General features: G+C 37.0%; 1 protein-coding gene across 1 annotated transcript; it reads right to left on the reverse strand.

Moving 5' to 3' along the window:
* Positions 1-7476: 7476 nt before the first annotated feature.
* On the reverse strand, positions 7477-19815 carry LOC141907259 (synaptotagmin-6-like). Its single transcript, XM_074796854.1, has 6 exons — positions 19719-19815; positions 18270-18308; positions 13932-14764; positions 13071-13191; positions 12049-12220; positions 7477-10435 (listed from the first exon to the last, which is right to left on the reverse strand). The coding sequence occupies exons 1-6, from the start codon at positions 19798-19800 to the stop codon at positions 10237-10239; spliced, it is 1446 nt and encodes a 481-aa protein (XP_074652955.1). The 5' UTR covers positions 19801-19815; the 3' UTR covers positions 7477-10236.
* Positions 19816-27679: the final 7864 nt, after the last annotated feature.

A 27679-nucleotide genomic window follows, 5' to 3' on the forward strand; every position in this document is an offset into this window, starting at 1 on the left:
TCGCGATTTCATTACTGGCGCTTTTGCGCATGACGTCATGTATCAACACGTGACAATACTTCCGCGTTCGCTACGTGTTCGCTGATTGGCCCATTTACTGGGAAATTCCACAGAAGCCTAATGTGGTTTGTTACAAGCGCTGTGATTGGCCCGACCCGATTCTGGCATGGCTTTAGCTTAGTGGGTTCGAATCCCTTGACGCGTGAAGATGATGGATCCTATCAATATCTATTGAAACAAATAAGTTTCCCGGTTGGGCAGCCGCGGATATCTACCGGAAGTGTTCCGGTTCGATATTTCGAGGTTTCTTTGAATTTTGGAGTGATATTGAAATCCGGTAAATACCAGCGGTAGATTGTGAAAACCCATTGCATGATATTTGTATTACTTAATCCACGAAAAGCGTCGGGGCCGCGCCAGGAGTTTTCGTGATTCAAGTAGCGCAATAGCCTACTTCTTCGTGTTCGTCCACCTCAATTTTCATTCCGCCGATCTCTGACACGGCTCTGTCCCCGTCGGCGCTGTGATTGCACTTTCGTACCACCAAAATTTTTTATTTCTATATCAGGGAGGTCTGGAGAATAAAAAAGTCAAAATTTGGATATCACATAGGCCTGATTTCATCGAATAAGTCGACCATGGTCGTTACGTTTCCGTACTTATTACCACCTAAAACCGTCTGAACAATTTTGTCACAACCAACATTTCGTTTACAGAAATCAGGTGTTCACGTGAACCCGCGGTATCGTCTACTGTTTTACTTCCGGGTTTTATTTTAAGATTTAAAATTGTATTTCAAGATCGATTTCTATGAAATCTTTAGTTGATTTGGTGTTTGGGAGGAATTTTTATTTGCTCTACAGAAAATTCATCCTTGACAATTGCGCAAGGTTCGCGAAAAAAATGGTTTTACCAAATCGGGTGTATGACCTTGATATGCTAATTAGCCATGTGCCCATATTGCAAATTCAATCAAATTTTATTCTGCCAAAAAAATGTTAAATACAATTCGCTTTCCGAGAGTTAATGGTATGCTGCATGGAACAAAGTTGTTTTGAGATGGGTCTTGAAGCTATTGAGGTCGAGAGATAACCATCTAGATAGTTCGTGAGAGTTCCAAAGTTTTGAAGAGGCTTCAAGGTAATGTCTTGATATTTGGTTTATACGTGTATCTACCCTAGACACATCTTCAGGCCAAAAACTGGCCCTGTCAGATTCAAGATGGCCGACTGGCAGCCATTGTTGTTCGCCAAAATCAGCACTTTTTACACATTTTTGAAGTTTTCGAGGGAAATTTTGAAGACACTTTTATCAATAACCTTGATAATTCGTATATATTTGTTTCCCCCGTGGGCCCATCGGCATGAGAAAAATTGGGTCGATCGGACTCAAGATGGCTGTACTGTGACCTTTTTTGTTCCCAAAAATGTCAATTTTGGCCTGAAATCTGAGTACTGTAGCTTTCTAATGGTGTGCCATGTTTCATTGCAATTTGTAATGGGTATTCTTTGGAAAGGGATCTTTTATATCCGAGAGGGTATTTTTGACCAGGCAATTACGACGCACTTGGCGGCCATCTTGGAGTCATCAGTACTCATTCGTAGGTGGAAAAAAGTTTTTCCACATCATAATTGATACTTAAGCATATTTTGCTACTATAATCAATTGGAATGATGTAGCTCATGACGTTCTATGATCGAGGTGAGTTTCAAGCTCATTGGTTTTTGTTTATGGCCACCAGGGGGCGTTGAACAATACAATAACTTAGTATTTCTATATTACATTCGTACCTATGCATATTTTGCTACCACAATCAATTGGAAAGTTGTAGCTCATGACATGGTCTATGATCTTGGTGAGTTTCAAGCTCATTGGTTTTTGTATATGGCCACCAGGGGGCGTTGAACAATACAATAACTTCGTATTTCTATATTACATTCGTTCCTGCTGTCTGTGTTAACACACGATTTTACTATGTAAATGATATTGAGCAGGGAGTGTATATTGATAAATATAACCAACAGATTAGGGCCTACATCATTTATAAAAAGCAAATCTGACAGGCTGGCCATTGTGCCCCTTGGGGCTCTTTTTGAACTTTTTGAGGGAAATTTTGAAGACGCTATGATCAATTTACCTTGATCTTTCGAATATATATGAATCCCCCCAGGGCCCATCAACATAACAAAAATTGGGTCGGTCGGACTCAAGATGGCCGTCCTATGACCTTTTTAGTGCCCAAAAATGTTAATTTTGGCCCGAATTCTGAGTCCTGTAGCTTCCTACTGGTTTGCCATTTCTCATTACAATTTGTGATGGGTATTCTTTGGAAAGGGATGTTTTATACCTGAGACAGGTATTTTTCATCAGCCAATTATGACGCAATTGGCGGCCATCTTGGTGTCACCAGTACTCATTCGTAAGTGGGAAAAAGTTTTTCCACATTATATTGATACCTAAGCGTATTTTGCTACCACAATCAATTAGAAAGTTGTAGCTCATAACGTGTTCTATAATTGTGGTGAGTTCCAAGGTAATTGGATTTCGTATATGGCCACCAGGGGGCGTTGAATAATACAATATCGTAGCATTTCTTTATTATATTCGTACCTATGCATATTTTGTAACCACAATCAATTGGAAAGTTGTAGCTCATGACATCATCTATGATTGTTGCGAGTTTTAAGGACATAAGTTTTTCTATATGGTCACCAGGGGGCGTTGAATAGTAGAATAACTTAGTATTTCCTTATTATATTGGTACCTAGGCATATTTTGTTGCCATGATCAATTGCAAAGTTGTAGTTCATGACATGTTCTATGATTGTGGTGAGTTTCGAGGTCATTGGGTTTTGAATACGGTCACCAGGGGGCGTTGAATAGTAGAATGACTTAGTATTTCCATATTAAATTGGTAACGAGGCATATTTTGTTATCACAATCAATTACAAAATCGTAGCTGTTGACATGTTCTATGATTGTGGTGAGTTTCAAGGTCATTGGTTTTTGTAAATGGTCACCAGGGGGCGTTGAATGTTGAAATTGTTAGATTGTTGAGCATTTGAAACCACTTCCCAAGTGGGCATGGTGTCCCTGGACCCCTAGTTTATCTTAAAAAGTTGATAGAAATGAAATTCGCCGCCCCCAACATATTTTGAAAAATTTTAGGACGAGAAACTAGAAATCAACTTCGAGTGACCTAAAATGTAATTATGGTGCTGTATTTCACGAGCAAGCGCGATTAACTTTTTGATCATTATACAGTAGAACTGGCGTAAGTCGGACACATTGAGACCTGCGCGAAAAAAAGTCCGACTTAGAAAAATTCCGATTATGAGTGAGTCGGATTTTGGAGGTTTTCTAAGAAAAATCCGAATTCTACAGAATAAGACCTTAAACCTTAACAACTGAGTGACAGTGGGTCAATACTGCAAACATGTGTTTATCATGCGTCCTTCGACTGATAAATCGATCTACCAGTACACAATAGACGCTGCGCGCCAGTAAAGAACTTAAAGAATTGAAATTAGCCGCCGGACTTAGAGATTGAAAATGCATTGCTTTCAAACGTTCGTAACACATATTTTAGCCGAGTTTCCGACCTGTAGAATCCGACTTTAAGACAGATTTTGATAGGAAAATGAACTGAAAAAGACGGGACCTTGGAATTTCGGCCGACTTTCCGACTTATGTCCGACTTACGCCAGTTCTACTGTACCAAGCATATCATCGGACATCGTCACCTATCGACGATCTTTTCGTAAAATTCCAATCGCAACAAAAAAGTTTTGACATCGGGCTGTACTGTATGTGATTACAGAATAAAACCACTGCTCTATAATAGCTAGTAATAACTATAAATGGGCGTAACACCACGTATATATGTCACCCCGGTAACATATACGTATTGAATAGTGGACAAATACTATATCTGCACAAAACTAAAATGGCAAATTGCCGTTTTTATCTGAAAAATCAAGCCATATATTGGAACAGCGAGAAACTTTGTATTTGGAACGTGTGATCCATTGACCTAACTTATCACACCTACCAAGCTCCAAGAAATTGCACGTCTTCGGTAGTGTATAGACTGCTTACGAGGAACATTCAAGATGTCCACCTTCGTGGCAAGTTTGAAAGAATTGGGAGCTTGAATATATGGGGAAGGTCACATAAATTAAGTCCATCCTGGCAGCCAATTTGGGACGGTGAGAAATCCGATTTTCGATAGGTGTAATCCATGGATATGGCTCATTATACCTACCAACTTTCGAGAAAATAGAATTACATTTGTAATGTCTGTAGTACTGACAAGGAATTCAAATGTCTGTTATGACGGCCATATTGTATGAGCGAGAAAGCTCATTTTCGATAGGTGTCATCCATGGACCCAACACATCATTACGGGGGCTGATTCGGGTCACATAAGAAAGAAATATGACACCCGATCCCAACAAATTACTACTACCTTAAAAGCAGTTTCTCGTTTTAGGTTTGAAAAAGTATTAGGTACCAATAAGGTTTGATCTTTTTAGTTTTAATGCCAGGCTTAAACAAACGTGTCGTCTTAAACCAACTTTCCTTAAATGGCGTTAAAACGAAAAAGACCGCATTAAAACCAAAACCACCATGTTAAAACGAGAAATCTGTGCGTATACAGTCAACGTCGCTTAATTCGTCATCGTTTAATTCGTATAGCTAATTCGTATTAAAGTGAAAGTTCACGATTTTTTCCTTCATTATTCCCTTTAACCTACGAGCAATTATCTAAGTTAGATAATTGCTACGTAGCTTTAACCTTGGAGTAATCATTGAATGATTACTCGCAAGCTTTAACTAACATAGGATAGATCGTACTTCGTAGTCTGTAAATCGTAGCGACGTCGTACGTATTTTCCCGCCCTTTAAATCAACCACAGTGGAAACAAATTTTTGCAGGTTTTTTTAGTTTATACGAATCAATAGATAAATCGGTAATTCTATGAAATATAGATAATTCATAGAAAATACGAATATGTCTAATTCGTAGAAAAACCACGGTACCAAGAGATACGAATTAAGCGAGGTTGACTGTATATATACTAGCTACCATATACATTCAACAACACAGCTACATCATTTTGAGCAACAGCGCACGGAATATTACAACTGGCAGACGTTTTTTTGATAAAACACTTTATTAGCGGAGGGTTTACATACGTACGTGTGTATAATATGTAAAGAGAAAACAAATAAGCATCAATGAATTTATAACAGCATGAATAAAAAATGAATTTCTGTTATATATGCATTTACTGATATCACATATTCCTTTGACTTAAATCATTTTGTCAAAAGCTCCATATGTACATGAAAATGATTTGTTAGTTGTGGGTTGAATTTGAAAGTGATAACAACTGCGGAATTGAGCTCCAAACAAAAGTAATCATACATATACGGTATGATAAAATGAATATATACATCTTCAAAAAAAGAAACTTAACGGAATAATACGAGAACGCTCCTAACACTTCCGACCGACATGGTCGCGATTTTTTCTAGTAGGTGAAATTGACACGCGATAAACAACATAAAGATACGTATAACGCCCAATTTCCAATCGCCGATTGCAAAATTCGCCAAGTATGTTGCCTCCACCTGTGAGCAAATCAGTATTTGCACCCAATTCGCCTAAATGTTTCAACCTTGGTTTTCGGTTAAGAGAGCAAAGTCGACACACATTTATGATAAGAATTTTCATATATTGTCTCTCAAAGTCATAATATATTATTTTCGAAATAATGGTAACAATAAAGAAGTTTCCAGTTTCTAGGCGCCATTTTGTGTCGGTACCTCGAGGTCCGCATTGTTGCGAAAATTTGCACTCATTCTTAAAACATAAGTTTTGATTGAATATCATATAGCTCTGCAGTCCCTTGCTTGACTAACTTCATTAATACACCATTCTAAAGGAAATGAAAAGTAGATATTTGCCGGTGATTATTGGATTTTTTTGAACGTAACAATTGAGAGCAGTGACGATGTGAAACCAAGGACCGCATATTTTTACCGCGCGTAAAAAAATTGCGATTTTTATTAATTTTGAAATATCTTTTCTAAATAGGGGTTACTAAAGCTATATTTCCAATTTTTACTGAGGTTAAAATGCGTTATTTGCAGTTTTGGCCTACGTTGAAATTTTTTAATATCTTTCCTGACGACTGATATGTAATGGATAGAATTTGAGTTTACGCGCCAAAGGGGTCACTCACTGCGCACCGCCATTTCACTGAACATTGATATTTGGGAAAGGAAATGGCAAAAGTACAATTTTATACTGGTTTCTAGTTATCAATGTTGCTTCTTAAGGTTATACGTTACCTTTATTTTCGTATGGTTGAAAATGGACTTTGAGTGCTTTGAGGAGCACGAGTTTCGTAGCGTCGAGAAATTAAAGGATTTCTTGAAAGAAAGGAGACTTTCTGTGCTGATTGTTAAGGTGACCTAGTTGAGAGCCTATCTTTGCGTGTGAACAGAATGTACCGCTCATGGTTGGAGACTATAGAACAGTTAAAATAAAATCAAGGTTTTGATATGTTTTTGAATGTGGCTCATTTGAATGTTGCAAAAATGGATGTTGACCCTCCAAAACAGAATATTAAATGGGGGACAGATATGATATTCATGATATTGGAATTTGATATCAGTAAGGTTTTCTGGTCATGTTTTCCAGCAGGAAGGTCGATATTCAGTAAATTCATCGTATGATCCCAGAATGAGGGATTACGAGAGAGACTTATGTTTTTAACATGTCATAAGCGTTTAAATTGATGGCCACCATTTCACCGTCGACTCCAAAACGTTTTAGAGTCCATGATTTCGAACAGAAAATCGGCGCTAAGCTGGACGGACTCAATTCGACAATTCCAAAACTGCGCCGTTCAAACTTCAAGAGCGGGAAAAACCGGATCCCGAAAGCAAGCTTAAACGAATGCACCCGCCAAATATTGTACAAACAAGATTGGGATTATAATCTCAAAATACCCTCATGGAAAATATGAAGAAATTAAATGGCATTTAAAGATTTCTTGTCACAAATCACAATGTTCAGTGAAATGGCGGTGCGCAGTGGGAGACCCCTTTGGCGCGTTATCTCAAACTCTAGCGGTTTCAGATCAGTCGTCGGGAAACATATTTTTAAAATTTCAACGCAGGCTAAAACTGCAAATAACGCCCTTTAACCTCAGTAAAAATGGGAAAAATAGCTTTAATAACCCCTAAGATATTTCAAAATTAATAAAAATCGCAGTTTTTTTACGCGCGGTTAAAATATGCGGTCCTTGGTTTCAGGTCGTCACTGCTCTCAATTGTTGCGTTCAAAAAATCCAATAATCACCGGCAAATATCTGCATTTCATTTCCTTTAAAATGGTTCATAAATGGAGTTAATCAAGCAAGGGAATGCGGAGCTATATGAAATTCAATCAAAACTTACGTTTTAAAAATGAGCGCAAATTATCGCAACAATGGGGACCTCGAGGGACCGCCACAAAATGGCGCATAGAAACTGGAAACTTCTTTATTATTTTGTAGTACCGATAGTTTATTCATGTTATTCCACATCGAGATTTCACTCTTTAGTAAACTCCGTATGCCATAGTGAATTATGTTATCTGTTCACACTAATAACAGTCAAGAGAATTCTGCTTATATGTTATTCATGAAGTGCGCATTCTCATGACACCGACTTGAAAATAGTTTTGCATGGTAAACAAAACTCGCAGGTTTAACCCGACCATGGGCGTATAGACAGAGTCGAATACGTCCGTGATCGGATGAGACCAATGTCAGCTGCTTATGTCCGACTTGCCCAAGGCACTTGATATACATTTCATGATAAACCTATTTTTCTAGCTATGTGCATTAACTAAATGCTGTTTATGACGGAACACAACGGGGCAAATTGCTCATGCTGGCTAGATCCAATCGTTAAATCAACCAACCGATCCATATACTCGCCAATCCAACATGGCTGTTAACTACTTATATGCCCAGCGGACCGGGTGTCGAAATCGCCCTAGTTCAAAAATAATTACAAATCCATATTGTAGATGACACATGTCACGTTAAGAAAGAATCTAGTTATCTATCCATACTAGGTGTCACAATTGCTCGAGTCACATGATCAAAAATACTTGAAGTATGGGGTAAACGAATATTCCGAAAATACATTTTATTAAAATGTAATACATTTTATTAAAATGTAATAGGACTACAGCTGTAGTCCAATTCGTCAGACATTGTACTAATTATTCCAATTTCGAGAACCATTTCAAATGTCTTTCCCTCGGTTTACGATTAGTAGTAAACACGTATTTCCATGGATGACACAAACATTTCAAGCCGCACAGTAAGCACAGCCGCACGTAAGTTGCACCTAGAACTACATGTTATGTAACGATTTTCGATAAACGATAACAACAAACGATATAACAATGATCGACAACCGCATATTTGCATTTAACTAGAGATCACAATGCTGTAATAAGATCAAATTTTCATTCATCACCAGAAATGCAAGCTATCGAAACAATTTTCTGCTCATAGCCCGGTACATAGTTTGTTTGCGGTAAACGTCGTATATCACTTGTATTACTCAGTTTACGATGTAAAGTGACAACGGCGGTAGTTCACTAATTCACGCTACACCAAGAATCCATTTTCTAGTTTGCTAGTGTTTTATCAAATCGATAAACGAATTTGACGCGTCGATGGATCAGCTAATTAATTGCAGTTCGTTGAAAGACGGAATGATATACATAAGCCGCGACCACACGGAGACGATTTGGCCCGGGCCAGATTGGCACGGATCAGGTTTTGGCCAAATTTGGCCCGTGCCTAATTAGAGAGCGCGTAAATCACTCAATCGATACTAAACAATGTTTAAACACAGCGAAGTGGATCATTTCCGGTGCCAGTTCAAACGCCAGTGCAATTCAAACGCATTCATTTGTCTGGTGCTAAAATTTGGCTCGGGCCTGGTTCAACGTTTTTGGTCGGGCCAAATTTGGCCCGGGCCAAACAGGTTCGGGCCCATTTGGCACCCGTGTGAACAGTTGTTCCGGGCCAAATTTGGCCCGGGCCAAAAATGCTCGTGTGATCGCGGCTATAGCCTATATACCAAGCAGAAAAGATGATCGACTTCAAGAATCCCATATGAAGTTATCAAATTCGTGATTTGATACATTACTTATAGCAATTAAATATTAGCAATAAATATACTGGTAATGATAGTTGTAATCACTATAATCAATGAAATCAAGGTTTTCTGCGTAATGTAAAATTTAGAGATGAAGACACGATTTCATCCAGCATCGTCTAACTGCATTGGAAGAGAGAACATGCGCATAAAGTATGCTTTTTACAATCTCTAGAATCGGATCCAGTTCTGTATAAAAATAAATTTCCCAATATATAGTTCAACATTTCTTAAGAAAATATATGTACATGTATGTACGTAGATAAAATATAAATAGATGTAAGGAAAACTAATTTCGAAAACATAACAGGATGATTATCAAAACCATCGCTCTCGTTTGTTCCGTTTCAATTACATGTATATTGAATGTGCTAGATATACTTGTCATTCAGTTTGAGTTTTATTATCTGATTACTATTCTGAATAAACTCAAATAGTTCTTATAGAATATGGAAATCATCGATACAATCTCCCAAGAAAAGCTTTTTGTAAGGCATTTTGTGGCAATGTGCACTATATAGGCCTACTGCTTTAGTTGGTACTAATTGATATCAGTACGTATAGTGGATTGTATGCCTTTTTGTGAGACATCTTTCAAAGTGGCAACTATAAAATAATGCGCTATAGGCCTACTGCTTTAGTTGGTACTAATTGATATCAAAAAATGATAGATAATTCGGCGATAAATCGGTTTTGAAAATTAGTGATACGTACGTAGATATAATGCGAAGTGATGGATTCTAAGGATCGTAAAGTAAGGTACCGGTACGTAATGTTATCAAGTACGATGAATCATATGAACATCGGTGTGCAAACGTATTATCAAGCTTATACGTTCAAGCGCTGTGCTACAACAACAAGTACGAATTCAAAACGTATAAGCCGACGAATCTTTTGAAAAGTAGTACAAAATATTTGTACATTGTATCAACATATATATAGTCCCCTTGCTTACCGCCACACCCAACATCTAAATCATTTATGGCACTTATCAACCGTTCACAAGCCATTCTTGCTTTTGTCGTTAGGGGTTCGCGTATTGGAAGGACAGTTAAAAACAGATTGATGTTCCGATAAGGAGTACCACTGGGCAATCGGTTTACGAGGGCTTTCTAACATTTCGAACCAATGGTCGCGACCCACTCCCAGAATTTGTGGTCCGATGGCAATGCATCCCATCAGCTCGTTGTAACCAACCCTGAAATGTACGATTGAAAAATTAAATTTTAATAACGATTCTTAAAAATAGATTCAATCCCTTCTGGTGTCTCTTCGTAACTAACAGAGATCAGAATACCATTCCCCGAAAGCTACGATTAATTTGAAACGCGTGTACTATCGCTTGTGATCGTCTAATGTGTTCTCCTAATCTTCCGATAAAGTATTGCATTTACCCCCCAAAACATGCGTCTGTCAAAGTGGTTTCTTGTCAAAGATTAAAGCACAACACAACACCGGCGGAAATAGAGTGGTAAATTGCATGCTAGTTCAGGCGTAGGCGCTCATACGTATCTTCTGTGGGCAATTGGTGAAACATTAAATTAAAAGAACCGATAACGCGTTTTTTTTATTATTTCAAGCAAGCAATTGAGTGTTGCAAGATGCGTCTTCTAAACTAATAATAAGCTTATTAATGATGATAATCTAAATCCTCCAACTCATTATGATTAGGTGGCCTGTTCTCTGTCAAATAACACAAAAATCAGATCCATGAGACTAAAAACTACTACATGGTGACAGATTTATTAAAGGATTACGTCCCTTTTGTACCGACTTATCATTACAATTTACTCTAAAAAAATTCCCACATGCCTGAATGGTTTTACACCAGGAAAAGACTTTCTTCACATAAACAAATCATGTACTGCAGATTTGTATCGAATGAAACGATGTAGATCATTTCCGAAATCAATAAAAGGAGCTACTTAATCACAACAGTTTGAAGATTCGGGTATCGCAATTGATCTGGCTAGTCATAGAATTATTAAGTATAGGGAATTTTTTCATACGGCCAGTTTACATTACGAGTGTGTATGCCAAAATGAATATGGAGATGCATTCGGTAGAGTAACTTACAGTATGCCATCGTATAGGTCTAAGTAAGATATTACAGCAAGTTACAGCTATTTACGATGATGCCATGGTTCGTAGGCAGACAAATAAAAAGGAAAGAACGAGATTTCCAATTCGATCTAAACTAAGGGTTGACAGACGACATGCCCATTTGATGAAATGCTTGAAAATCTGACAACTTCTATAGCGGCGTCCACACGGAGATTTCAGTACGGTAACGTAGCGGCGTTTACACAACACTAAAATACTAGGCTTATTACAGTAGCTAAATAACGCACCGAAATCCCGATCTCCATACGGCACTGAACTGGCCGCGTATTTTCTGTACTGATGTAGAAGTGTGAACGCAACCAAGGGATAAGTGTCGTTTATTCACGCACATAGTAGTTTTTACTCGTTTTTGACTCCAGTTTTTAACATAAGAAGCCACCAAAAAGAACGAAGATTTATATATGATATCATAAGTAGTGCCAATACAAATGGAAATACTATGTTATTCCGCCATATCACAACAAAATTACATGAGAGTTGTCATGAGCTAAACCTTGCAATAGATTGTATCACAAAAGGTCTATATAAATGGCAATTTCAGTATTCAACACCACCTGGTGGAGAGAAAAAAAAACCAATGATCTTGACGCTCAGTCATAATCATAGAACATGTGATGAGCTACATTGCCATTAGATTGTGGCTGCACGAAACATACATGTTTCAGCGTAAATGTTTATATCATATACCTGTCATAATCTATGCATTTGATAAGTATCGACACATCTTCGATATTTTCCGCCGGAACATCAAACACCAACGCTTCGTTGTATACTGGATTCAACGTGTTCTTCTTCACGGTCGTTTTCCTCTTTTTGATCCGTTTACCCTGGCACATTAACGAAACCTTCACGTACGGATCTGAAATGTACACCACTTATATATATTCTATAATTCTATGATACACATATATCTAAAGCAGCACTGCATGTGACAGCATATCGTGTGTTCAAGGGAGTAACAAATTCGAAGTCACGCATTGTGAAAACCTCGAGAGATGGTCTAATGGGGTCTAAACGTTTATTTGGCCATTTTACACGATGAATTACAACGCATGGGAATTATTCGAAACTTCCCCGGTTAAGCCTACAACGAGACACTTTGCCAGTTATGTAACATGAATGTAGTAAAAGACGAATTTCATGTACTTTTACCCTTTCTACAGTGAAGAGCGGGAAAGATTTATTCCGAGGAATGTACGACGAAATCCTAATATTTCCAAATGTGTAAGATTTTGAAATAATCCATGTAACATGAACATCCTTCACCAGCATTCACCAGTATTTATTCACTAGGGTTTCCCTGCTGTTATTTTACCTCAATGTATATAAACAAGATAATAATGTCTATATTATCATAATTATAATTGTATTCATTATATATTGACGTAAATTATCCAGGAAATAAAATGATATGATATGATATATAGAGTTAAAGTAAAATGTGAATGAATGTCTGATAATTTGCGGGTATAGAAGGAATGCGATTTCGTAGACATGGATTGCACATGGAATGTGAACATTGAAACTACGACCAAGCTGCAGTATCATAGATGTCAAACTGGTTGAAGTTCTAGGGATTAGCCACATTCTACTGTGTCACTTTGATCATACGATGAGCCCGATCTCATCTACTTTCCGGTAACATCAATGCGACATGTTTTGCCCTTTATTTCGTTGCATAGAAATCCTGATGATATCACTTATAATACCTGAAGAGCCAGTTATGTCCATGGCTTTGAGATTTCTTGCTTTGAGGATAGTGACTGTTAGACGTCCTGCTGTAGGCAAATAACATAACGAAACCATCAATTCCCCGAGATCCACTTTCTCCTTAAACAAGAGAAACATTTTCGCTTGCTTTCAAATGATTACCAACATACAAAATCGTTTGAGATTGAAAATATCATATTGCATGAATTATAATGCTATGCTCTATACACGTGAAAACCATTGTTGCTACAAGGGAATTAACGTACGTATTTGCCCAGTCTATTTGCTAAACGTTTTACAATCAACATTGATGTTTTTTTAAATAATCCAACTTATTAACAACAATCTAATATATGATACGAAAAAAATTGCGACGCGGGAATAACCCGGGCAGGTTGAACAAATGAAACAAATGATTACAAATAATCTAAGGAATTGAAATTTCTCGTCCAAAAGGTTTCAAATAGATAATAGGTGAGTTGGCTAGTTACATTGCAGAAAAAAATGTATCGTTGTGCCGACAGTGATATGGCCGATGAAAGCTTTCGAAATAGACAGTTGGACGGACTAGACACATCAGACATTTTTTTTTGAAAAATGTATGAGTCCTGCACATGTGTAGCACACAGCATTGGAATAATGGAGCGGTTGTTAGGGCAACTGCAGTGAGCAAACTACACGATGATTGTTTGCTTGTGCGGAATACTAATAATGCGTAGAATGTGTATTCGAAAGTTTTTGCGAGGTTTCTCTGAACTGTCAAAATATTTGCATACCAATTTAAAACAAGAGTGCTTCGCTAACTAAACGTTCTATCATCCTAGTTGAATTAGTCGATTACTGTCAAACACAATCCTTACCTGCTGCGTACAAATGACTTCTTGACAATAGTCTGTTTCCTTCGATAAATCGGTATCGCTTAGTAAATCTCTCACCAGAACAATGCCGATCAAATCGTGGCGGGAAAAGCGATCGAAGTCGTATAAACTGAACTGTAACATGCGCTTCGGCAAATCGTTGTAAGGTACTGCGAAGTTAAATGTCTCATCAAAATCGGGACACAATGTTTTCCTATGGACTTTCGTGTGGAATTTGTTCTTTCTGTCCGGGAGTAGGTACACTTTTATGTATGGATCTGACGTTCCTGAGAAGTCTTTTGCGGGCAGTTCTTCGGCTTTGATTAAATTCACGACTAAATGCTCAGTTATTTGATCGTATAAAAGTGAAAAATATAAACGGCCGCAGGTTTTCGTGAAAATGTTAGAGGGTCGTCTGTCGTCAACGGCTAACTGTCTGTACAGTTCTGGTTTTAACGTGCCGATATCGGGTTGACTTCTCATGTTGAGTTTGCTAACGGTAAACTCAACATTTGACATGTCAAGTTTATGCGACAATTGACGCTGGAATGACTGATGACGCTGGGGAACCGTTGGCAAGGTCGTTTGCCTAAAGACCATCTTCCCCCAACCGAATTTTCGCAATGAGGAATGCTTATCCTCGTTGAGATCTGGCGTACTTTGACTAATTTTCAAGTTAGTCGTTTTAAATCCTGGCGGTGTATGGTCAGGCGAGCTCACAATCGAGTGGTCTTTCCTTTTTGCTTTCCAGCAGTACCACGTACAGTATGCAACTATGAGCATGACAATCACGCTCACTGATACCATTACAATGATAAGATATTGCAACGGTAAACCTGAAAGATAGATAGATCGCGTTGATATATTTATACATATAGGTTGAGACAATCGATTGCTTTCATCTGAGTCGATGCAAACAAACATTCAGTCGGCAAGGAAATGCTTTTATACTTTTTTTCGATCAGTATTCGGAGAACTAAATTTGTCTGCATCACAATTGACATTAATGTACCACTTAACATGAATCTCGAGGAAGTAACTGACAAATAGCAGCCTGTCAATTTAGGCACATCAGATGCGCAAGACAATAAGTGATTCTGTTTGTCGTGCAGCAGTTGTACAACAGACTAAAGGCTAGGTATATACCGATAATATGAAAACACGCGAAACGATTCATTTTTCTCAAAATCCATATTCAATTTAATACAGCGATGTGGATAATTTTCTAATGGCTCCGAGGTGACAAACACTCAATTCAACCAGCGTAAACCAGTTCATGAGTTACAGATATGAAATGAAAAAATACAAATCCCATTGACTTTGACGTGAAAATAAGAAATGTCTTTCTGTGACCTTGACCTTTGTCCTACAGAACCCAGCATCTAATCAATTACTCACAGTCCCAAGATCAACCCATCAATACAATTTTACCTGGGTCATCTAAATCGATTTATGAGATAGACCCCGGAAATACAAATTAATATCAACTAAATTTCTTAACACCGACTCGCTGACATCAGTGTGAGGGATTTCAATACAAATATTAAGTTCCGCGTTAATGTAGTATATATATCCTTGATGAATCATGGCCGCTGTGCCGCTTGGTCGAAATAATAACGAAGTGAGATTTCGTCGAGAAAATCAGAATTTCTGGGCAGTGGAAAAATGAACTAAGAGCCTGAACGAAGTTGGGAGTCGGGGGCAAAGTTATCAAGCATAGTTGTATTGTCAGAATATATATGACAAATAGTACACGTGACACATTTTTCAATAATCAAGAATTATTCAAAATAACGCTCCGAATTTTAGTTGATATCATCATGATTCGAAAAAATAGAACTTATAAACATTTGTTGTTCTGTGTGTGCTCAATACAGTTGCCACAGATTTGATCAATAAAACTATGCCGATAATTTTGTGACGTTGTGACAATACAAAGTTTATGAATGACATGAGGCGGGTATGATTATGATAGACCCAATCAATAATTTAGATTTGTGTAATCAGTATCCACTAGAGGGAGAATGACGTACGTAAACGCATGGCTAATTAGCATAATACAGGATGCTGCGTGAATGACGATTGGGTGCACTAATACTACCGAAGTACCGAATAAGACCCTCCACTGGGGCAGTAGTCTAAATTCATAAAAAAAGCTACCAATTTAGTTACGAACTGAATGGGAGCTTGCATATACGACTGCTTGAAATCTGGGAAAGTTGAGTAAGCTATCACGTTTCCTAGCCGTTGGTGAAATTCCATTACAAATATTCTGACCCATAACGTAAAAATCCTAAAATTCCCCGATCTTTTCAGTCGGTATTCTATGGTGGCTGATTCGGGCTATGTAAAAAAAATCACAAATGGTGCAATTTTTTTTTTGCAGACGCCTAAAAGTCGTTTTATCGCGCAATAAAACGAAAATTACCGCGCTAAAACGAGAAAAAGTGTGTTTTATTGCGCGCTAAAACGAGAAACAGTCCTTTTGCCCCGCGATAAAACTAACTTTTTCGTTTTATTGCCGCGTTAAAACGGAAAAGGGAGAAAAAGGAATTTGGTCTTTCGTTTTGTCATGGTGTATAAACGAATAAAAAATCATTTCATTGCGTTAATTTTCTCGTTTTATCGCGCTATTTTTGGTTTGAACGCGGCAATAAAACGAAAAAGTTCGTTCTAACGCGCGATAAAACGATTTTTTCTCGTTTTTATCGCGCAATAAAACGACTTTTTCTCGTTTTAACGCAGTAATTTCTCGTTTTTACGTGGTAATTTTCGTGGTAATTTTATCACGCGATTGAAGGACTTTTAGGCGTCTGTAAAAAAAAAGTTTACTCGGTAAAAAAATACGGTCTAAATAGAGCTGAGTTAGGCGAAGTCAATTCGTGCAAATCATGACCCCCCATTAACCAAACGTTCTGCACTGACTACAAATTAGTAAAATAGTTTTTAAAAATTTAGAAATGACCAGAATGTTAAGTTAGGTCCTATCCCATTTTACATTTTTACAATTGTGATTGCTATGATATTTTTGTAAACGGCCATTAAAGCGTAATGTTTCGTCTGCAATTCAATGCAAATAGTTACGTATTAACTACGCAAATTTATATGTTTTTGGGCGGACGATGAAGTGAATATACGCATACAGTATGCACCCACAACGCGTTGAGAGGCATGAAACAGGTACACGTAAGCAGCAGCAGCAGCAGCAGCAGCAGCAGCAGCAGCAGCAGCAGCAGCAGCAGCAGCAGCAGCAGCAGCAGCAGCAGCAGCAGCAGCAGCAGCAGCAGCAGCAGCAGCAGCAGCAGCAGCAGCAGCAGCAGCAGCAGCAGCAGCAGCAGCAGCAGCAGCAGCAGCAGCAGCAGCAGCAGCAGCAGCAGCAGCAGCAGCAGCAGCAGCAGCAGCAGCAGCAGCAGCAGCAGCAGCAGCAGCAGCAGCAGCAGCAGCAGCAGCAGCAGCAGCAGCAGCAGCAGCAGCAGCAGCAGCAGCAGCAGCAGCAGCAGCAGCAGCAGCAGCAGCAGCAGCAGCAGCAGCAGCAGCAGCAGCAGCAGCAGCAGCAGCAGCAGCAGCAGCAGCAGCAGCAGCAGCAGCAGCAGCAGCAGCAGCAGCAGCAGCAGCAGCAGCAGCAGCAGCAGCAGCAGCAGCAGCAGCAGCAGCAGCAGCAGCAGCAGCAGCAGCAGCAGCAGCAGCAGCAGCAGCAGCAGCAGCAGCAGCAGCAGCAGCAGCAGCAGCAGCAGCAGCAGCAGCAGCAGCAGCAGCAGCGAATATATGATATGATTATTTACAAGTTTTTGGATTTGCTTCAAACTGCCAACAATGATAATGACAGGAACTGTTGACCGAGGCAGGCCTAATCGCGGTGAGATAAATGTGTCCTTCCCAATTATACAGTATGATTATACAGTAATGAAGTTAGTACCAGACACGCCGTTAACATTTGTCCGACAACTGCGGAAGGTGGCAGAGTTAATTATCAGTTGATAATCATCAATGTTAAATGTCCTAGAGAATTCAGACCCCAGTTTTGCAAAGCTTATCCAGAAATCGCATCGCTGAAAGCATTAGAAATGAGAAGGTTGCGCAACAGTTTATATGCATATAAACTGTTGCAAAAAGTGACACTGATTAATTTTGGTTCATCAGAATAGAAATGTTTTTCAAGTGAGTCTCGCCCAAGTGTAAAAGCTGTGCCATGGCTGTAACGAATACATCAGAGACACCAGGTTATCTCATCTGGAGAACCGGCTGCCTGGTGATAATACCGTATACGCTACCTCAGTGAAATGAGAGAGATACCGAAGATATTTTAGTATCATCGCTAACGATTATCAATGTTTAACTTACCAACTTCTTGCGCGGCTCCCATCGGCTCTTGTACATTACCTGAAAGCATAACCTTCATTGTATAAGTCATATCCACATGGTATTGCTGTTCTATATTTTAAGAATCCAGCGTCTGTGTCAACATGAGTGCCAGATTTATGATGGGTTTTTCACTTTCAGTGCTGCTGTGGTGACAGAAAATTACGGAATGTATTCATGAGATGATAAATTGACTTGAGAATTAAGAGACCAAACCTAATCAGTGTTCTCCCATTGCTCTCCTAATCGGTAAATTTGAGTTGCGTCATGATAAAATCCTTGATCAATAGTGAGGGGCACATTTTCTATTTCAGCAGATATAGAATAAAGAACAACATGAAAATTTGAAATCGGGACTCGACTCAGCCAAAATGTCTGTGTCCAGATATGGAGTTAATCGATCCTATAAAGTTTATAATGTAAACTAACAAGGATCAAAGGTCTTTCTTCATAAACACGAGGGCGTAGCTGTTGGATCGGTTCTAGAGGAAATTTAAGTCCATTTCTAACATTTATGACCATTTTGGACTTAGATTTGGGCTGGGGATTCGCACTTTCGACCGTCATCAGCTCACACTGCACCTGAACGATCATATACGCATAGTTTGATTTATGCTCGGGAAGCTGAACTAGATATAAGATACTGTCACCCAGGGTGTTGATAATTACCATTATCAAACGAAGACACAATACTTATACCGTGTCATTAACATAGCCTGATGGGAGAGTCAAAGAAGGGGCAATTTGTTGATGGTTCAAGAACCACAGCTTACTGCGTAATCCCTTATTTCTCATCAATTTTATACGTAGGATAGGCCTTTCAACAAATATCAAACCGATAATGATCTTGTTTTCGCTTCCAGATATTCATTATGAAAATAATATCCCTCTCTCGTAACGGGGGATATCGTGTCAAGTGGTAAATGCGATTAAAATTACTGGCTATACCTCTCATTGGATAATGACTAGGGCCTCTCGCTGATCAATCTGTTTACATCAAAAGGTGTTAAATCTTGCGATTTCGATACTTCGTGTGCCACATATGCGGGACTCGGGTCGCTCCTACGGAGCGCGTCTACCAACCGCACGTAATGTATAGTATTACAAACCACAAAACTCTTTAAAAGCTTTTCAATCTAAATATAGATCTACAGGATAAGAAGTATTTCTCGTAGTGAATCATTCTACAAACTGCGGAATAATAATCGATTGGTTTTATTCCTTTGTGTAACAGCAAAATTGAATTTACGAATTTCAATTTCCAGTGGAAAAGGCCATTGAGAATATGGTCACGCACATTACATAGGGTTATTGCCGGCACGATCGTGAACACAATGACTAGCCACAATTCAACAATAGTAGGAAGGTCTGTTTTGGAAACTGACAAACATCATCAATACACAATGAAGAAAATGATTCCATATGATATACCTTGGTATACTTGTTGTCTGGTATGGTCTGATACATATCTCTTATCAACGGATGATAGCAGTTCGCCAGCATTTGGGTACATAATTAATTGTTGGTCATGTCTTCTATCGGCTTCCGGTGGTAACTTCATAACTCTTTTCAAACCATGTTGTTCATGCAAACAACTAGAGATGTATCTGTAATTGACAGAAAAATTAATTGATCTTTTTATCATTAAAGTATGGAAGGTCGGAAGCGCCCTCAGGACACCATTTAGGAAAAAGTAAGAATATCATTTTACGTTTGAGTTATATCAACATGAAAATAATTCACGATTAATAAATAGTTTTTCCGATTTAAGGTCGAGTTGTTATCCCGACAATTCATTTATGCACGTTTAATGAAAAGTATTTCTGACATTTGGCTGATTTTATGTGGAGTATACATGTCTTGACATAAAATCAAATTTTCATTTTTCGCAAATCATTTTATGTCGAGATAATAAATCAACAAGAAATCAAGAAAACCTTTTAGCAATAGTTAATGATTTTCAAGTTGAGATACAACTCAACATAGAATAAAATCCTAGTGTTATACGATTTAGCTATTTTGGCTAAATAGTAATGCTGTTTGTAAAGTATTTTTATATAACTTTTGGCAGAACATCTGCTGTTTTTGAAACATTGAGTGTAGATGAGAAGACCCTTCAAGACCCTTCAAACTGGCATCTTTAGTAGGCTTCATTGTTCCAATTCATAGTTAGTATCCATTCGGCTTATTATCATATAAACATTGGTTAAACCATGGTCTTGAGTGGCGATCTCTCTGCTTGTAGAGCTTTTAAGAGTATTTTAGTTATATTATTGTATAGAATGCTGGGGAGTTTATTTAGTGATTAACTAATGGAAAGGGATTGAGACTTAGGGAAAAAAGGGAGTTAGTTCAGTAGATTCGGGGGGAACTGGAGAACTAGCGAACGAGAACTAGAGAACGAGGGAACGAGAACTAGACGGGAGTGGGAGCTAAGTTAAGTCCAGAGAAAGGTAGTCAGGACGAGGGATCAGATCGGGATCGTACGGGGAGAATAGTCGAGGGATTGGATCAGACGGGTTGACTATATGATTTACGCTGGATTTGTACCATACATTATAGAAGAAATTATATCTTTGATGATGGAATAAATATATACTCATATTATACAAGATTAAGGCAAACAGCTGAGTTAAGTATACTTTTTATATCCCGTATTCTAGGAGCTAAAAATAGATTATCGGTATTAGGAGATACTGGGAGGTAAAATCAGAGTTATCGTAGCGACATCGAAAACCTACATCGTTTCACTGTGGACAGCTAAAAGAAAAAGAAAAAATTTGATTTTATATCGAGTTATTAACTCAAAATGAAATAACTTAAGAAAAAAACGATTAGATTTCATGATGAGATGAAGCTCGACATAAAATCGGCACAACTTTTTATTAATCATAAAGCATTTGATGTCGAGACAAGTCAGCGAAACATTTTATTAGTCGTAAATGAATCACCGTAATGTCGAGAACAAAACTGATCAAAAATCAAAATTTGAATTCGATAATGATGTCCTCTAGACAGTGGATCTCGAGGAAAATCGTACTTAGAATTAAGAAGCAAATGTCTGATTTTAATTTAAGTTCGAGGTAATAACGCCAAATAAAATCGACAAAACCTTTTTTTAATCGTAAATGAACTAATGTTGGGAAAAATGAAATTGAGAAAAATATTTTTCAATTGTAAATGGATCAACTGCGAGACTTGACTCTCGACGTAATCAAATTTGCATTTTTCAGACGACGGTTCCCTATATGAAACTAATCATAAAACCCGTATTCTCATAAGAAATGGTCCACGTATATTGAAAAAAAATCTACTCTGCCCTCAATCTTAAATTTCATCAAATCAATTTGCGAGGAAACCTAACTGTTTGCAATCGAAACTAAAGGTTAGCAGTTACAAATTTACTTTCCGTAATTGCCTTCAGTAGACAGTGGAGGAAGGTGTCTGATTTATAAATAATTCAGATAATTCCGATCCCCTTGTTGCGCACAGGGCATTACGGCCTTCGTTGGCTGAACTCGTCCAGATAAAATCAGGACACCATGGTAACACCGATCTCTAATGGACGGTTATGGAGTGATTAACATTTGGTTCGCTTAGAAAAGATGGATATATGCACAAAGAATAAAAACTCAGTTGGTCCCGTTATTTACAGCTTCAAGCCCAAAATCAAAATTCTGTCACATGACACCTTCATGACCTTCACTGGCTCCCAATCAAATCTTGTATCCAGTTTAAAATCCTAGTCTTAACATTCAAATCCCTAAACGGTCTTGCACCACAATATCTACAGTCACGTGTGCAATATGAATCATCCGCTAGAGTTTTAAGATCTAACAATCAATCCCTGCGATTCAATTCCCCGCGTTAATCTAGTCTCAGCCGGACGTAGCGCCTTCGCGTACTCTGCCCCAGTACTCTGGAATCCTTTCCTAGTCCAACTAAATCTAGTCATTCAATCGATGTTTTTAAATCTAAGCTCAAAACCAGTTGTTCAACAAAATTTTCTAATTAAACTCGTTCTAGTTTTCTCTGTTTCTATGTTCACTTTTAATACATGGTGTAAAGCCAATGAGCATATTTTATATGGATTTTAGGCTGAATAAACGATCATTATCATTAATAAGTTGAAATTAGAAAATCGTTGTAGATTATCGACTGCTTCCATTACAAAAATGACCAAAAAAATTCCAATCATATCCAAGCATAGAATTAGCTGTGCCCAAAATGAGCTCATGTGCCCATTTAGAAACAGCAAACTAAGTGCTAGTTTCAAAAGGCTACATTTTACCTAACGAACTAAAGGAACGGACCAATTTGGAACGGACTTATCGCTAGTGTGGACGCTTTGGTCCGGAATTGGAGCGGTCCAAATTTAGACCGCTCTAGATAACGTAGGTCTTTCATTTATGTTTTCGTATAAACGTATGATAATATTTACCGAAGATCAAATCTGGAACCTATCCGCATACAATATGGGATTATCGACGAATGGATACGTTTCGTGACACAAGTCGTGATATCTGCGTTTAATATGATCCTCAATCAGGTGCGAATATATCATGAATAATTAAGAATTTGAATTGCGTGCCGGAGTTATATGATACCAACCCACGCCTTCCATCTTATCTGTCTTGCATTTCATCAACCGATCTAATATTTGAGAATCATCGTGATAGCTAATATTTGAGACAATGTTAAGATCAATATCATCATATTGCAATTCTGGTTACCTGTATGGTATTATATTATTCGGTGATGGATATTGACCACGACATATGCGTGGACCAGGTGGTTATATATATATATATATATATATATATATATATATATATATATATATATATATATATACTCAATTCATTTCTAAATGATATATATATATATATATATATATATATATATATATATATATATATATATATATATATATATATATATATATATTATATATATATATATATATATACATATATATATATATATATATATATATATATATATATATATATATATATATATATATATATATATATATATCTCATTTAGAAATGAATTGAGTAAGTCCCCAGGTTGAAGTTAGTACTAGTCTATAAAACCGGGCCGGGGTGTATGAAATATGAGTATATCCCTGAATTATAGGTTATAAATTGTAGCCTTTGATTCAGGGAAACTGTGCGTGAAGTCGTATCAATATCAGAAGATTTACTACCATCCATAAAGATTAATTTTCACCATATTATCCCGAAAGACAACAACTTGTTTTTCCAGGTCTCGTTTGCATTCTGAGGATTCCTTTGTTGAGAATGTCATAAAATCAATCCTGTAGTCAAAATTATAAAAGGTATTTCTAAAAGGTATTAGGACCGGTTACTAAATACAATTATCTAACTTTTTTATAGATCTGCATATACGTTTAGATTAAAGTTACTATTCAAGATAGATTTTATGAATAAATACGTGCCGTCTCATTTCGAGGTATATTCATCAGCTTGTTCAGCGGTAACTCTCGTCGGTATTCAGTATTTCGTGGGAGATACAGAATACCAAGTAATCTCATCACCGCAACCGAAAATGTTCATTAATTCTTACTCAGGGTATCTAGCCCGGGAAACCCATTCAACTGATCTTTGATGGTAATTTTTCGATCATCACCAGGGATGCAATCGAAAAATATCAATTTATATCTGCAGTCTAGTACCACGGGATAAGAAAAATGGAATTAATTCGCCATTGGATTAGTAGGCCCTGACCAATGAAAAATGCTTAGCCCCAGTTTCGGAAGTAAACCCAAATTAAAGCGGCTGTACGAAAATATCTTCCTCGACACAGTTTTAATTCTAGAATAGGCCCGATTGGAAGAATTGCGAACTCACGCGAATATGGTGACGAGAAATCGTAACGCACGTAACCTACTTCTTTCTGCTGCTTTCACGCCCTATAAATTATCAATATGCCTGCTGAACTGAATATATATTCATTCAGTTCAGTAAGTAGGCATACTGAGAAACGCAAGAAGATATATAGATAGAAAAAACATGTATATCCTACCTTTTTTCTCTATATCAATACTATGTCCACTTCACTCTCCAGGTGAGCGGTCGCGTAGCATGTAATCATCATCAAATCCCTGACCCAAAGAAATCGAAACAATATATGTTCACTGCTCGGCAATAGCAAATACTACGTATACTGGTTGACTCAACAGGCTCTGTATGAATCCAGCAATAGTTACCACTAGCAACCAGGTACCTTATTGTCAGTTTCCAGTTGCAGCAGTCGTAGAAATATACCCATGCCAAAATCGTTTGATCACTCATTTATCTATCGACTTTGCCATTTATGTAGTCATTTTCAAGTTTGCACACAATGAAAAACATTCAAGAATATATAGAAAACAATATCTACAAGCATCCCATTTCTAAAAATACCTGCCAATTACTGAGAAAAGATTTAGAATGAACATGAATGATTTAGATCAAATTTCAAAACGTTGCAAAGATTGGACTCATTAATTGATTACTTCATTACTTTAGCCACGGAACTAGACGCCCATTCGTGGAGGTCAATGATGAATTTCGAGAAAATCTAATCAACCGAAATGCGTCTGTATATACATGCAAATATAATGATCGGATTTACAAGTTAAAATTAAGGACGGATAGCTGTCACAGGATATGCTTTGACCCTAACTTTACAATGTATTTAAAATCACCATCGAATGAGCAATATTTATGGGCTTTTGCTAGTGTATCTGAATCTCCTCCTGTCTGTGTTTAGCCAGCTAAAAGCTAGACGGAAATCTAATCACTGGAACAGAGAGCCTGGGGGTAAGTGCAGGAAATGTATCCAGTATCCGGAATAATGGAAATATGCATGATGTCTACAAATATTCGCGAGCTCTGGTATACTTGGGGTCGTAATTGATACGAAAGTATTCCCGTCGAGAGGGCAGTAGAGATTACTTATTGATGTTATCATATGCCGTTCACATAATGAAAACTAATTTGTGCTAAAGTAGTGGTGAACAATGCGGGCATGATCCAACCTCGTGGCCAAATGGGGCTAATAGTATGAACTATTTGCAAAGAGGTACCTGGAAATATTTACAGAATGTGTTCATTTTGGTAACCGCGCATTCACGCCTCGAATTTTCGGTAATGGTACCTTAACTCCCTTTCTCAGAAAAGCATACCGACTGTTTTTCGCCAGAAAGCGTGATGCAGACAAATTACCCTTTACAATTACACCACCAACTGTGCTCGGAAAAAGTGGTCATAAACGAACATGTTGCAGGCAAACCGACCATAAAATAATGGGCTTAATTTCACGTACAGAAGTGTTGACATGGCGGCTTCATAATAGTGTCACCGATGAAGCTATAATCCCATATGATTAAATGTATTACCCGAGCAATTCGTGACTGAATTGACGATGTCTCCGAGAAAAAGAAATCATCGTTCTTTTTTGGTTTATATATATATATCTATATATATATATATATATATATATATATATATATATATATATATATATATATATATATATATATATATATATATATATATATATATATATATATATATATATATATATATATATATATATAAAGCGAAACCAATTGGAAATACAGAGTTGGCACTATCACATGAATTGCACGATTAGAAGAGTATTTTGATTGAAAGTCAGAAAACCCCAGATTTAATCAGTTATGTTTATCGAAGCTGTTATGAACGTTTACTTTGCTGTTTATCTTCAATTACATCTTCATGATGTAAACAACGATTTTTCAATTCTATCTTTATTTGATCGTACAAAATAAACAGCCATTGATGAAAAGACTCGTGATTTTTATAACCTCGATGAACATTTTTAATATCCGCTTGACTGGCCTATGCATGACGGCAGTTATATTTGAGTTTAAAATCACCTATGTAACAATCCCCAATTCTTAAAAGTAGGAAGAAATCTCTCATCAATTGAATGGAGCGCAAATTATGTAGATATTATAACAAATGTTACAAATAACAGCTCAAATATATCAAATTAAAAGGAGATTATATTGCTGCAGTTCAAATTCATTACAGTTCTGAATCTTGAAGAACATAAATTACAAGTTCATTAATCATGAAAGTTTATCGCACTGTTAAAATATAGTAAATAGGTACCAGTTTGTCACTCACTCATCGATAGTTCAATCATCAAGCTATCAGTAGGCTCACTAGTTTTATATTTCTTTTATTGAATTGAAATAACTTGCTTTGAAATACATGTATTTCTAATTGGAAAAGGGAGAATTTTTATAATTGGGAATGCTACCAAGGGGTTTTTTTATCTAAAAATTAGATTAGGGATTATTTCCTAGAGGATTTTTACCGCCAACCTGCGAGTCGCGAACTCCGCTATATACATATTTATATAGCGTATAAGCTACATCTTAGCGCGGGCACGTCAGATTGATATAGTAAGTGCAATAGTTAGCGTTCTCGTTGTCTGGATCAGAGAAACTTTACACCAAACGGTTCCGAATAACGGAAAGACAGCAGTAATAGGGGTAATAGGCTTTCAAATCAAAGGTCGAACGGTCGAGCTCATAAAAAATGAAAAACATGAAAATAATAACAATTTCTACTTGAATTAGTCGCGAAACTCATAAAAAATGAAAAATAATTCTCACACACTCGAATTTATTTTTCATTTTTACTCGCTAGAAAAAAGTGTGAGTAAAGTGTGAGTGAAATAAATTCGAGTGTGTGAGAATTATTTTTTATTTTTTATGGGTTTCACTCCTAATTCAAGTAGAAATTGTTATTATTTTCATGTTTTTCATTTTTTAATGAACTCCACCATTCAACCTTTAACCTGAAAGCCTATTACCCCTATTACTCTTAAAATATTCATATACATGAATAAAATATATATGAATAACATATAAATTGATAGATTATTCAATATAAGTGTGAGTGAAATAATTCATATTAAAAACAGTGAATATTTATATTTGAATGAGTTTTAATAAAAATTTTGTTATAAAAATGAAGAAAGAAGAAAAAGAACCCAACTTTAAAATCGAAATCAATGAAACCAATAAATCATTTTCACAGTTTTACATTAAAAATTATATTTCAGCAACAAATTTTGTGTCCGCAAGGTATTATAAAATCAAAAATATTACTGTAATTAATCAAATATTATCAAATGAAACATATTTAATTACTGAACTAGTAGATACTTTTGATAATGGCGTTAAAAATCCTAAAATATTCAATACAGTTTTAAAATTAAAAGGAATTTTAGATGAAAACATAATAAATTTTCTTAATACTCCTTTCAATGAAAGAAATGATGATTTAATACTTTCTAAAGATTATAATGATTTGATTAACTTAAGA

This window comes from Tubulanus polymorphus, chromosome 1 (assembly GCF_964204645.1).
Source record: "Tubulanus polymorphus chromosome 1, tnTubPoly1.2, whole genome shotgun sequence".
Classification (NCBI taxonomy): Eukaryota; Metazoa; Nemertea; class Palaeonemertea; order Tubulaniformes; family Tubulanidae; genus Tubulanus; species Tubulanus polymorphus.